This window comes from Grammomys surdaster, unplaced genomic scaffold (genome assembly GCF_004785775.1).
Source record: "Grammomys surdaster isolate TR1022 unplaced genomic scaffold, NIH_TR_1.0 142, whole genome shotgun sequence".
Lineage (NCBI taxonomy): Eukaryota > Metazoa > Chordata > Mammalia > Rodentia > Muridae > Grammomys > Grammomys surdaster.
Window position 1 is genome coordinate 843,813 of NW_021604600.1, and position 14,874 is coordinate 858,686.

Below are 14,874 nucleotides of genomic sequence, written 5' to 3' on the forward strand. Positions count from 1 at the left end.
TCTTAGTGCTTTGTCCAAGGTAGGGTTATTGAGAGACTCAGCTTCAGACTCACTGCACTATTGCTCTTCTTTCCATAGTCTGTGCAGTTTGGAGTCTGTTGTTCTGATCCAGATGCTGCTCCTTGTTCCAAGCTCTGCCCTGTGCTCTTCCTAACGTCTTGATGGGCAATAGCAGTGGTAGGAGACTGATGAGTGTGGTGATGTTCTTGATTTTTGGGCCCCTTACTCTAGAGCTGTCTGAGGGTTCCTGATGCACTTGACCAGTGCTGGTGGGTTCAGTTTGGCCTTTGCCAGCTCTCTCCTGTTTTCTAGTACACTGATCACTTGCTTCTACAGGGTAATTGAAATCAGGATAAGTTCTTCCTAGAGCCAGTGATCTGCAACCTTCCTACTGGTCATGGTGAAACTGCCTCTGCCTCCCAATATGCTAGCTCCTGTTGGAGCACCTGACTGAACCACACCTCCTTCATTCTTTAAGAATGGTTGTGATTCTTTTGTTTTATAGCAGATTTTACTAGTATGCATGTACTAATAAATCACAGAGCAACTCAGCAGTGGTTCTTCTGGACATGGTAGGACACAGGGAGACGCTGAATAGTTTGGTAGTTTGGTAAGTATATGAGTGTTTTTGTGTGCATGGATGTCTGTGGACCATGTGCCTGCCTGGTGACTGTGTAGGCCAGAAGAGAGCATGGGATCCCATCCCCTGGAATTGGAGTTAGAGATGGTTGTGAGCCACCATGTAGATGCTAGGAACTGAACCTAGGTTCTCCATAAGAGCAATAAGTGCTCTTAACCACTGAGCCATCTGTTGAGCCCCCAAATAGGTTATTTTTTAAGAAATTATATCTCATTTTCCAAGTAGACTTCCCTCTTTATGAATAAAAATTAGACTTTTAGCAGTTTTATATTACTGTACTGACTTTTTTGATGTTGCTATAAAAGTCATTGTTTTTCATTTCTAAAAAGTTACATGTTTTCAGAGAAATACATTTTTTAGGGACTGAGTAAGGAATGATGATGAGCCAAAATTGCCTTCACTTTTCACTCAGCCTTTCTTGGCTCTTTAAACTGTTAGTAGCTGGTGACAGATTGCTGTTCTTGGCTAAGCAGCCATAAGCCATCTGATACTATTGAAGCCAGCTTGTTCTTAAGGCAGTGGCATAGCCACAAGTTCTAAAGAAGCAGAGAATATCACTTAAGTGGATTTTATTTTCACCTCAAATGCTATACAAAAACTTAAAATGACCCCCCATAATTAGACATCCAAATTCAAAATTCACATAGTTGGGATTGATCATAAGATGCCTTCTCTAACTAAACAGAGAAGGGGGAGATGCCAGAAGCCAGGACCCTCGCCCTTACCCTCACCCCCTACCTTTCCCCACCTGCACAATGTCCTCTGAAGCTTGGCAACTGCAAGATCCTGCTTAGCAACTGCAGATAGACTCAAAGCAGTGTACCATATCATCTTAAGAATAGCAGGGAGACCATAACTCAAGCAGTGTACCATATCTTCTTTAGAACAGCAGGTAGATCATAATTCAAGGCAGAGTACCTTATAGACCATGACATGTTTCAAGGCACAGGCCAAGAAGATTTTGTACTTTTCCACCACCTTGCCCTTCTTACCCCCTCCCCTTGTAAAACATGCTATAAAAAAGCATTAAAAAAAAAAAGAAAAAAAAAACTTAAAATGATTCTTAATGCTTTATTTTCTTACAGATTGCAGAGTTGAATCTGGAAGCACTAGCAGCCAATCAAGAGCAAGGAAACAAGGAAGGAGCTACAAATATGAGGTGGTATTTTACATTTAAAATAAGAACAAAGGAAAATGAAGGATGTATTTTTTAGTTTTCTGAATATGATCAATGTCTAAAATGGTGTTTTTCATTAAAAAAAAAACCACAGAAATAATTGAACTAAGTATTATTAGAAGAGATTATAGAGCCTTTAATCCCAGCACTCAGGAGGCAAAGGCACACACATCTCTGTGAGTTCAAAGGCAGCCTGATTTATATAGTGTGTTGTAGGGCAGCCAGAGCTATGCTGAGAAACTCTGTCTAGGGGTGGGGGTGGGATGAATGAAGACAATGTTAGATTTGTTGGTATTTTTTTAAGTTAGAAGACTTAGCCTGTAGCCTTTGATGCATTGCCCAGATTGGAGAAACACACACATACATGCTCAGAAAGGGTTTGATTTGAAAGCATAAATGAGTGTGTCAAATCCTTAGACTGTTGCTCAAATCTTGATAGAAAGCTTTAGGTATATTCCAAAGAGGAGGGGGAAATTAGGATAACACCTTCTAATTAGATTTTCTGCAGTGATGGAAATATGCTAGATGGTGTAACCACTAATCACATGTGACTAATGCAGTTGATTAACTGAGCTTTTAACTTAAATTTGTATAGCTAAATATTGCTAGTGACTACAATATTGGACAGAAGTATAGGCTCAAAAGTTAACTATCAAGTCATAATCTAAAAAATGACTATTCTAATTTTAATCTCCTTTACTTCTTTACAGTGTTTTAAAATGCCTGGACTCAATGGGTCAGAAACTCCTTTTCTTGACCCAGGATATAGATAAGCTTTCTTCTTATAGAAACTGTCAAACTATTAAGTGCTCTTCAAATAAAGAGGTGAATGACCTGTTGTACCTTTGTAGTATGTATTCACAACATAGGAGGATACAGCACTTTGCACAGTCCATGAAAGTACCAAAAATTTTGCACCAGTTACCGTGGCTAAAACGAGCAAGTCTGACTTCTGTCTCCAGTGTTTCATGGAGCACTCTTAAGTCAGCTGCCTCATAGGAGCAGACCTGCTAGCTGTCAGCATCTGCTTCAGCGACCAGCAGGCTTGGCCCTGCACACCACTTAGATTTGTGGTTCTGGTGTATGGAGATGTTTGTTTTGGACCCTGGCTGTATCTTTTTATATTTCATCTGTTGCTGTTCTACATGTAATATGGGCATCAGTGTTCATTTGTCTTCCCTACTCACCCAGCTCTGGGATTAGAAATGTGCTGACATTTCTGGCTTTTATGTGAGGCCAAACCAGGTAGGTCCTTGTGGTTGCTCAGCAAGGTGCTGCCCCTCCCTGAAATGTTACTTTTTTTGATCATTTATTGTGTATGTTCCTTTTCTTTTCCTTCTGTTTTTAGGGGGAAGGGTGGTATGCGTGTTGGTATTTTACCGTGCAGTTATTTTACATGCAGTATGACTGTGAACCTCTTTCTAGTTCCTATGGAACCCAGAAGAAGGAGAAGGTATCAGATCTAGAGAGACTGGAGTCATAAGTAGTTTTGGACTCCTATATGGGTGCTGGGAATTAAACCTAGGGCTTCTGGAGGAACAGCCAGTGGTGTTAACAACCAAGCCACCATTTTAGCCCCATAATTGTTTTTGTTAACTAAAAGGTTTTTTTGAGAATTTCATCTCTGAATACTATATTTCTTTTTTTTACTGGATAATTTATTTATTTACATTTTAGACGTTATCCCCTTTCCCCATTCCCTCCCCCCTAGAAACTCCCTATCCCATTCCCCTCCTCCTGTTTCTTTGAGGGTGTGCCCCCACCCACCCACTCCTACCTCCCTGCCCTCACATTCCCCCACACTGGGGCATCCAACCTTCATGGGACAAAGAACAAGTATATCTCTCTTCTACTTAGTGTTGCTGATAAGTATTTAGGGCTTGACTAGTTAGGATTGGAACCTATTAGGGAGCTCATCCCTGGAGAAGATTGATTCTGCTTCTCCCAGATTTCCCCCATCCAAGTTAGCATGTCAACGGGTGTGGTCAATATGCAGATACTGTTTAGGCATCCTTATTGTAGAGAATTCACAGGTACAGCTTTCGGACCGGGTTTAGAAGATACTGTCTTACAGCAGGCATCCTGGTCTTTGGCTCTTGCAAATTTTCTGCAGTGTTCCCTGAGCCTTGGGTATAAGGCTATGGTGTAGATGTATGAACTGGGGCTGAGACCCATAGGCAGTTGTTCTCTGCATTCTGACCAGTTGTGGATTTCTGTAATAGCCTCTTCCTGCTTCAGAAAGAAGCTTCATTATGAGGGTAAAACCTGCACTCACCTGTGTTAAGAGAGTACGTATTTAGTATGCATGTAGAGATTATACTGGTTTGGGAAAGTAGCAGGTAGTAGGTTCTTCTCTTGGATTTATAAACTCACTAGCCATAGCCAATTGGCTAGGTTTGTTGTGCCAAGTATGAATTCTCTTCTATTGAATAAGCTTTAAATCCAGTAAAACATCTTTAATCCCAATATTGTAATACCACTATTAGATCAATAGGGATAGCTTACCATCTGCAAAGCCTAGAAACCATGATAATTGGTGAACCCAGAAAATGATAATTCTAAGTTGTGCATATTAGTGGTTGTGTTTGGATTTATAGTATACTGGCACTGATAGTTATATATTACAATTTACCTTTATATAGTAGCATACCTTTTCATTCATGTATAAGAACCCTGTACCACATACTTGCACTCCTTTCCTTCTGTCCTTATTGCTATGGTTGTTATCATAGCTTACTCCTGTATGTATTATAGAACCCACTCTATATTGTTACTATTTTTGCTTTGGCTGTGGATTATTAAAAAAAGATTTGGGGGGCTGGAACACTGGTCAGTGTATCAGCAGACTGTCTGCTTTTTACAGAGGACCCTGGCTCTGTTCCCTGAACCAACATGGCAGCTCAAAACACCCTGAAACTCTAGTGCTAGGGGATCTGATACCCTCTTCTGTCCTCCACCAGCACCAGGAACATAATGTGGTACACATACCTATATGCAGACAAGCATTCATACACATAAAAAGTAAAATAAATATAACTTTTAGTAAAAAGATACAATAGGTATATTTGTCATGTGATTATCACATCTAATGGTATTTATTCCTTCATATAAATTTGAATTTTAATCTGGACAGAACAGAGTCTATAGATACTAAATTCTTAACAGCTTTTGTATATCTAAGTCATTTTTTAAAAACTTTGATGTTTGGAACGTATTTTGAGTGATATTTGTTTTTTTGTAGTACTTTAAAGATCTTGCTACATGTCTTTTAGCTTCTTCTATCAGATTTCTTACTTTACTGTTCTAGTTTTCTTTCTGTTGTTATGATAAATAACCATGACCCAAGACAACTTAGGGAGCAAAGGATTTATTTGACCATATGCCTCTACATCAGCCTGTCATTGGGTCAATCAGGGAACTTGGAGGGAGGAACTAAACAGAGGCCATGGAGGAGGACTGCTTACTGGTCTGCTCCTCATGGCCTCCTTCTTTATACAGCCCAGGACCACTGCCCAAGAATGGTAGTGCTCGGGGAGTGGGAGGAATAGGCTCCCGAACACCAATCACCAATCAAGAATGTGCTCCACAGATCTGACCACAGGTCAGTTTGACAGAGGTAATTCCTCAACTGTAAATGTAACTCTGGGGTTTTATCTACTTTCCCCTTGTTCCCTAATTAATGACATGGAGACCTTATATTTATTAACAAGCTGCAAGCATTATAGCTGGGCAGATACTCATCTATTTTAACCTGACCATGCTGGTCTGGACTATTTACTTCCCAGCCAGTTCCCAGCCACATGCCTCATTTCATGAGTCTTGCCTGGGCTCTCTCTGTTCTTTTTGTGTCCTAATGGCTACTCCCTTGGCGACCTACTCGTGACAAATCCTCATGGTCTTTCTCCTCCTTCCTTCTCTCTCTCCCCCTCTCTTCATCTTTCTCTCCTCTTACCCCCGCCCCACCCCCTGCTTGGAATCCTGTGGGATCAGAAGTCCTGCCCATGGTCAACACTTAATCAATCAGAGGTGACAGAAAACCTTTACATGTCATTGAGACAGGAGATACTCCAGTATTCTGGTCTGCAACCAGATCCCTGGCACAGAAATCAACACCTGAAATACACAGTGCACAAAACCACCTCCCAACACTCAACTGAGGCCACCTCTTTCTAGATGACTCCAGCTTGTATTAAGTTGACAGAAACAAAGCAAACAAAGAAAAACAACCAGTACTCTGAGTTTATCATATTTACTAAATTAGAAAAAAGTTACTATTTCTTCCAGTTTTATCTCTTTACTTTTGTCTGGGGACTCCCACTGTCATTACAGTAGGGTGCTGAGAGTCCTACAGATCACTGCGATTCATTTTCTCCCAGGATTTCCCCTCTCTGTTTTATTACAGATAATTTTTCATTGTCATTGTCTTCAGGCTCCATCATAAATTTAGTTATATTTAATATGTTAGTAGTTACATCTAAGAAACTTCTACTTCAAACATTCTAACTTCAATCTTAAAAGTTAAATAGTCTCTCATCTCTTCCATGCCTCTAATAATAGACTCAGACTTTTTTCTCCTTTCTTCTGGAATATAGTCATAATAACTATTTTAACACTTTTACATATTTGATTATTCATGTCATTTTTACATTAGCTTTTAAGTTCTTTCTATTCTTGCGAATTGTGTTTTTATGCTTCTTTGCATGCCTGGTAGCTTTTGTTTGTCTTCCATCTCAGATACAGTGAATTTTATTTGATTGTTATAATATAGTTTTTGTATCCTTGTAAATATATGTGAGCTTTGCTTTGAATGTGGTGGTTTTATGGAAACAATGTTCCTTTAGGCCTTTGCATTTAATATATTTAGGTAGAACCATGACAATTTTCACCCAACTTCTGATATAAAATCAAACTTTGTACTTGATGGTACAAGGATCATGAGATTCTGTGCTCTAGTTTGGGAAACTCTAAAACTATTCTTCACCTTGTGTGAGGTTTTGGAAATGTTCCTAGCAGTCCTTTAGGATGTTTTGTTTTGTTTTTCTGAACCTTACATAGTTTACTTACATAGGCTCACTACAGTCATGAACATTTGAGGGTTAAGTCTCTTTGCAGGTCTCTGAAGTTCTGTATATAGCTCATCACTCAGTGACGCTCTAGCCAGCAGATTTCCCCATTTCTCTGTGGCCTGGAAATGTTCTCTAGGCAGCAAGCTAGAGAGATTACATGATTCGTTATGATTGTTTCCTGTCTCTCGGGGATTATTATCCCTCTTTTTCTAATGTCCTAAGAATTACTCTTTTTCACTCCTCTTTTCTGATCATTTCTCCACCTGGCATAGGCTTTAAGGACTTTGTGGGCATTTGCATTTATATGGTTATAGGTACATGCATGTGTGTTTGTACATGCATGTTGAGGTCAGAGAACTTAGGTGTTTGAGACAGCCTCTCTCGTTAGCTAAAAAACTTTGCCAGTTAGGCTAGGCTAGTTATCTGGTGAGTTTCCAAGAGTCTGCTCGCCTCTGTCTTCCATCTCACCACCACTGGGATTGCAAGCACATGCCAGTGACGCTAGTGTTTTGTGTGGGTTCTTGATAGTGAACTTGGGTTTTGATACTTGTAAGGAAAGTGATTTACCAACTGAGACATCACCCAGCCTTCATTATTTTTTAATAGACTTTAATTTTTAGTTAAGTTTTAGTCTTGGGAAAATTGCCTACAAAGTACAGTTTTCATTTATCCTCTGCCTCTATACATGCACAACCTCTGCCACAGTCAACAGTCTACACTAGACTGTTGCCATCGGTGAATCTACACTACACATCCTAATCACCCAAAAATCCATTATTTATATTAAGGCTCACTCTTGATGTTGTATGTGCTATAGATTTTGATCAATGTTTGATGACATGTATGTACCACTATAATATAGAGTAGTTTCATTAAAGTATCCTAAAAATTTTATGATAATTGTACTATGCTAATTCATTCTTTCCTCTAGAAACCACTGATATTTTCATTGGCTCAATAGTTTTGCCTTTTCTACAATATCCCATAGTTGGAATACATACATACATATATGTGTGTGTGTGTATATATACACACGTATGTGTGTGTGTGTGTGTGTGTATGTGTGTGTGTGTGTGTAAGCCTTTCAGATAGGCTTATTTTAGTTAGTAATGTTCATATTTCCTCCATGTTTTTTCAATGCTTTTTAATGATTTCTGTTTTTAATGATTGAAATACTATATTGTTCATTCTGCAATTTTCATATCATGGGGTCAACCAACCATGAACCAGAAATAATAACTGTATATGTGAAGATTTTTTTCTTTCTTATTGTTCCTTAGCAGTGCAGTAGAACAACTATTTACCTAGTATTTATAGTCTCTTAAATAATATAAAGTAATCTAGAGATGGTGACTCAATGTATATGACAGAGTGTATACAGATCAAATGTAAATATTTTATATTAAGTAGTATAAGTAATCTTAAAGATAGTGACTCAAAAGGTATACAGGAAAGTTTATACGGATCCAATCCAAGTACTATGCCATTTTATAGTAGAGTCCTGGAGCGTAGCCTGGTGGTGTAACCTCAACATTCAGAAGACAGACATTTAGAAGGCAGAGGCAAGAGTTCAGGATATTCATAAATCTATGTTTTTCCAGATTCAGTTTATTAAATTACATTTTGTTTGTTTACTTAGGCTGTTTCGTTGTCTCTTTGTATGCTATGTGAGTTTGTTATTAAGACAGACATTTCAAAAAGTAACCAGTTCTAGTCTGAGGAGATGATTTCACAGGTAAAGCACTTATCACACAAATTAAGTACCAGCATTCAGATTCCCTTGTATTATAATTGTTCTGTTACTATGATAAAACACTGATGAAAATTCAGCTTTCGGGTTATAGTGTATCCTTGAGGGAAGTCAGGTCAGGAACTTGAAGCTGAAACCCTGGAGCACTGCTTCTTGGTGGTGCTCTCCAGCTCATGTTTAGCTATACACCTTGGACTACCAGTCCAAGGAATGATGTCACCCACAGTATGCTGGGCCCGTCTACATAAATTAATAGAACAGTTCCTCAGACATGCCCAGAAGACAATTGACTCTAGGCAGTTCCTCAGTGGAGACTTTGAGATGACAGTAGGCTATGTCAAGGTGAAAATGAAAGTTAACAGGAACACCATGTAAAAAGCCAGGCAGAGTGGGGTCTGCAGAGAGACAGAGACAGATAAAGATGCCTGGAGCACGCTGGCTGGCAAACTCGATGAAACTGAGAACTCAGGGTTAAAAAAATACCCTGCCTCAAAGGGACTGAGGGAGATACCCTAATCTCACTCACCCTCAGGCCTCCACACCAGCATGCACACATGTGCGCATATACCTGCACACATAAGCACCACAACAAGCAAAATGTCTCTATACACACATATGCAAGAGAGAAGGAGGGAGGGAGGAAGGGAGGTAACCAGTTCTGGTTTTATAGTCTGCTTCATGCAACATCTCCTATATTTCAAGATTTCATCTCCTGCACTTTAAGGTTTGTTTTCTGGAAATCTAACTGCCTTTTTTTTTTTTTAACTATCTCAAATTCTCTTGGCAGTTTGCTGCTCATAATTTCTTATACCTCATGGCATCTTCCTGTGGAAGTACATCTCCAATATGACGTAGTAATCTTTTAATGATATCTAAACAAGTCCTCTAGTCCTGTCAGGTCTCCTAATCCAATGAGAAGAAACCAGTTTCTCAGTCACCCCATGGGTTCTCCAGTATATGGGCACAGAGTCCACTTTGTTTACATTCTAAGAGAGAATCTCTGGAGTGGAAAGTTGTCTTACCATTAAGCCCCTGTTGGTTCAGAGAACCAGAGGGGGGAGGAGAGAGAGGGAGAAGTGGGAATATAAAATACTGCAGTGTCATTTCCCATTCACTAGCATGTCTTACCCTTCAAGTGCTGAAGTTAGAGGCATATATCCCACCACTCTGTTTACAATACTTGGGGTTTAGGGTGTCCTGTTTAACAAGACTACTTTTATGGTGTTAGGGAGAAGAGATGAATTTATAATATTAGAAAAGGTTAGCATATGTCCTCTCTCTTTGCGAGAGCTTTAATTTACCTTTTAATTTTCATCTCTGCTGCATCCACGAAGGGCAGCACCCTTTTTTCTGTACACTTCATGCTGATTTCTGGATGCTAGGCTTGTAGGTAGGTAAAAAATATCAATAAAAATATCATAAAATATCAATGTTGTGACATTATTTGCATTTACTGGGACTTTTTCTTTCTAGGGGTGCTTTTGTTTGTACTTCACCTAATTCTTTCAGATCATTGATTTTCCTCCTCCCTATACACCCCTGTCACCAATGACTCTTAAGCATCCTTTCTTTTCCTTCTTTCTTTTTCTTTCTTTCTTTATTTTTTTTTGTTTGTTTGTTTTGTTTTTCGAGACAGGGTTTCTCTGTGTAGCCCTGGCTGGCCTCGAACTCAGAAATCCGCCTGCCTCTGGCTCCCAAGTGCTGGGATTAAAGGGGTGCGCCACCACTGCCCAGCACATCCTTTTCTTTATTCACTGACTTGCAGCAATGTGTAATGACGGGAGCCCCTGTTGAAATTTATTTTCTTACTTACAAGTAATTTGAAGATTGTGTAGTAATCACTTTCCATAATACTTAAAGTATGGGTTGTATGTGTTAGGTATTATATATGTGGCTTTTATGTGATAGTAGAGAGTTGAACCCACCGTCTCATGTATGGTAAGAGCTGATCCACTAAACTTTATCCACAGCCCTTTTAGTTTTGATACAGCGTCTTACTAAGTTGCCTGGTCCAACTGTGAACTCATCTATATTGTGGTCTTGAACTTGATATCCTCAGCCTCTGTGTGGTTGGGGTTATAAGCCTGGACCTCTAGGCCTGTTGCAAGCAAGTCTTGTATTCTTAGAAGGGGTGCATTGTTTCTGAGGCTCTACAATACTAGGTTGACCTGTGATGTGGATGTATCAAGTTCCCTTCCATCTCCCTATTTCAGAAATTTGTTTCATATGTTGTTCTGGACAGAGAGCATAGTATGATAAACTGGCAAGGACAGATACTATTTGGGGTCTTAGCCAAAAGGCCAAGAAGCAGTGATTTAATGGCTTTTCTAAGAGACTGTGCTGTTGCCATTTTTCTCTAGACCTAGAAGCCAACTAACTATGTATTACTTTGGGGTATGAGTAAAAGGCAAGTTTATATTACCGTGGTTCTTGGAGTTGAGTGAATACTGGGTTTCTAACTCTCGTCATCTGTGCTGTCTGTTCTCTTCAGGTGCTTGAGCAAGCCAGAGTGGAAGTTCCTTTGTTCCCCTTCAACATTGTGCAGTTCTCTTTTCAACCCTTTCCACCCCTCTTTGCTGAGGAGATGAAAAACAGTGTAAGTAGATGGATTCTGCTGAAGTGTTTGATAACTTACAACCTCTCTTCATAAGGAAAGTAATGCACACTTGATTAAATTCACATCTCTTTTTCCAAATTATTTCAATAAATATTAACATTTGAAAAACATGTTTTATAAAACAGGAATCAGACTGATTACATTGTTTTGCAACTTCACTTTATGCATGTGTTTAATGTATGTGTATATGTATACAGGTATGTGGGTGTGGGTGAGTGAGTGCATATGGCCATGCATGCACAGGCAGAGACAAGGTCAGAGGCCATCATTAAATATCTTCTCTAGCTTTTTTTTTTTTTTTGAAACAGAGTGTCTCACTGAATCTAGATGTCACTTATTTGGTTATCCTGTTTCTACCTGCCAGCACTAGGATTCAAGACGTGTCATTTACACCTAGGTTTTCATGTGGGTGCTGGCAATCTGAACTCAAGCCATCAAGCAGGCACTTCATCCATTGAGCTGTTTTCCCAGCCCCTTGTTACAACTTTATATTTTATTTAATTTAAAATGCATCCTCTATGTTATTACTTAGTTTATTTTTCTTATTTTTAAAGTATGTAAGGTGTTCTACTGTGCGGTATATCTATTATTGAGAGCATTTGTATTTTTAATTTTTTTCTATTATAAATAATTTTTTCTATTATAAATTATGTTGCATCCTTGAATACAAACTCTTTGTCTTATTTTATTTGTTTCTTGTTTTTTGAGATAGGGTCTTTTTGTAATCCTGGCTATCATGAATTGATCTACCTCTCTGTCTCTGTCTCTCTGTCTGTCTGTCTGTCTGTCTGTCTCTCTCTCTCTCTCTCTCTCTCTCTCTCTCTCTCACATACACACACACACACACACACACTTTCTCTCTCTCTCTCTCTGGAGATGAGGCTAGCTTCATATAGAGATCCTCCTACCTTTGCCTCCCATCTATGCCTACATCTATGGTAACTTTTTAAAGGTTTATTGATTTTATTTTTTATGTATTAATTTTTTCTGCAAGTATGTGTGTGTTCCACATTTGTGCTTGGTGCCCTTGAAGGTCAGAAGAGGATAATGGGCTCCCTGGAACTCGAGTTATAAATGGTTGTAAACTACCATGTGAGTGCTGGGTACCAAACCTAGCTCTTCTGCAAGAGCAACAAGTGCTCTTAACCACTAAGCCATATTTCCAGACCTTTAATTACTGTGAACTTTAGACATTTGAAAGGTAAGACATGCTTTGCCTTATGGTTTCAGTTCCTTTTCACATCCACCTCTTTGTTCTGTTATTTGTCCTACAGATGAAGACCAAGTGGACAGAGATGTCAACTGTCTATGCTGGGCCATTTAGCAAAGATTGTAACGTTGGTGCTCTGAAGAAGGTGTTTAGTAGCTTGGGCCCAGTACACTCAATAACTCTTGTTCTTGAAACTTACAGGGTAAGATGAGAAAATTAAGGTTTTTGACTTAGAAGAATCAGATGATTGTGGGGGCTGTGCAGCTAATGGTGCAATGTGCTTGAGTGTCCCCAGCTCTGTGTCTCATAAATAATCAGGTTTTCTAGAGCTTATGTTTTTGTGTATTTATAATTTTTATTTTGTTTTGCTTAAAGAGAAATCTGCCATGAGGGCCAGACAAAAATATGTCTGCTGAAGCCAGGCGTGATAGCACATGCCTTTAACTCCAGGAGGCAAAACAACAAAATCCCTGCTATTTGAATGTAGCCTTTGTGTCTTCTGATTGTGACCTCACGACATTCCTAATCACTTTTTATTTTAGACAGAGGAGCTCATTGCATAGCCTGTGTTGGTATAAGATATGAAACCCTCCTGGTACTGCCTTCTGAATAGCTTCTGAATAGCTGCCTTCTGAATAGGTGTACACCACCACACACTACCGAGCTTCAGTTTTCACTTTCTTCCTTCCTTCCTTCCTTCCTTCCTTCCTTCCTTCCTTCCTTCCTTCCTTCCTTCCTTTCTCTCTCTCTCTCTCTTCCTCTCTCTCTTTCTCTCCCTCTTTCTTTCTGTGTCTTTTTCTTTCTGTCTTTTTTCTTTCTTTCTACCTTCCTTTTTTTCTTTTTTAAAGAAAAAAGCTATGTAGTGTATTATAAAGGTACTGTAGCTTGCTTTTCTTATTTTAATTCCCCAGTCTCTTAAATTTTATATATTGGATTTTTTATTAATTTATCTATTTACTTTATATCCTGATCACAGCTTCCCTTTCCCTCTTCTGTTCCAGTCTCTCCCTCCCCTCCCCACACCCTCTTCCCTTTCTCCTCAGAGAAGAGGTAGCCTCTCATGGATATCAGCTCACCTTGGCATATCAAGTTGTACTAGGACTAGGTGCATCTTCTATTGAGGCTAGACAAGGCAGCCCAGTTAGGAGAAAGGAATCCAAAGGCAGGCAACAGAGTCAGAGACAGGCCCTGCTCTTGCTATTAGGGGTTCCACATGAAGACCAGGCTGTACAAATGTTACATATGTGTAAGGAACTATGTCCATTCCCATACATGCTCTCTGGTTGGTGACTGAGTCTCAGTAAGTCCCTATTGGCCCAGGTTAGTTGATTCTGTAGGTTTTCTTGTGGTTTCTTGACCTCTATGGCTCCTTCAATCCTTCCTCCCTCTTTTCCAAAGATTCCCCATGTTCTGTCTAATGCTTAGCTGCAGCTCTCTGCATCTGTTTCCACTAGTTGCTAGGTGAAGCCTCTCATATGATAGTTACCCTAGATTCCTCTCTGCAAGTATAGCAGAATATCATTAACAGTGTCAGGGGTTGCCTCTCTTCTATGGCATAGGCCTCAAGTTGAGCCAGTCATTGGTTGGCCATTCCCTCAATCTCTGTTCCCTACACATGTATTGTAGGCACGAAAAATTACAGGTCAAAGGTTTTGTGGATGGGTTAGTGTCTCCATCCCTACTTTGGAAGTCTTGGAGATGGGCTATTCAGTCTCCATACCCTCTATTGCTAGGAGTCTTAGGGTTACCCTCATAGATTCCTGGGAGTTTCCATTGTCCTAGGTTTCTAGCTCCTCTCAAAGGTGCCTGTTCTCTCTCCCTCTGTCTTCTCAACACTTGATCCCTCCTGTTTTCCTCCCCACCCCTTCTCGTACCCAGTTTTCTCCCTCAGTTGATCCCAGTGTTTATTTTATTTCTCCTTCTCAGTGAGATTCAAGCAATCCTCCCTTGGGCCCTCTTTGTTACTTAGTTTGAGTCTGTGGTTTATAGCATGGATTAGAAGTAAGTACTTAGAAGTGACTACATACCTAGTTTGTCTTTATGGGTCTCGGTTACCTTACTTAGGAAGATCTTTTCTAGTTCTGTCTATTTCCCTGCAAATTTCATGATTCCATTGTTTTTAATAGATGGGTAATATTCCATTGTGTAAATGCACCACATTTCTTTATCCATTCTTCAGTTGAGGGACATCTACATTGTTTCCAGTTTCTGGGCATTATGGTTAAAGCTGCTATGAACACAGTTGAACAAGTGTCCTTGTGGTATGGTGGAGCATATTTTTGAGTATATGCCCAGAAGTAGTGTAGCTGAGTCTTAAGGTAAACTATTTCCCATTTTCTAAGAAACCACCAAATTGATTTCCAGAGTGGTTATACAAGCTTGCACTCCCACCAGCAGTGGAGGAGTGTTCCTCT

General features: G+C 39.6%; 1 protein-coding gene across 5 annotated transcripts in view; it reads left to right on the forward strand.

Moving 5' to 3' along the window:
- Nucleotides 1-14,874, forward strand: part of Rexo5 (RNA exonuclease 5) — a 52,676-nt gene that overhangs the window by 25,465 nt on the left and 12,337 nt on the right. For all 5 annotated transcript variants that reach the window (XM_028764236.1, XM_028764238.1, XM_028764237.1 and 2 more), the window contains 4 exons: nucleotides 1,726-1,799; nucleotides 2,528-2,642; nucleotides 11,125-11,229; nucleotides 12,525-12,662. In XM_028764236.1, coding sequence (XP_028620069.1) covers nucleotides 1,726-1,799; nucleotides 2,528-2,642; nucleotides 11,125-11,229; nucleotides 12,525-12,662 — 432 coding nt within the window. The remainder of the gene's footprint in view (nucleotides 1-1,725; nucleotides 1,800-2,527; nucleotides 2,643-11,124; nucleotides 11,230-12,524; nucleotides 12,663-14,874) is intronic.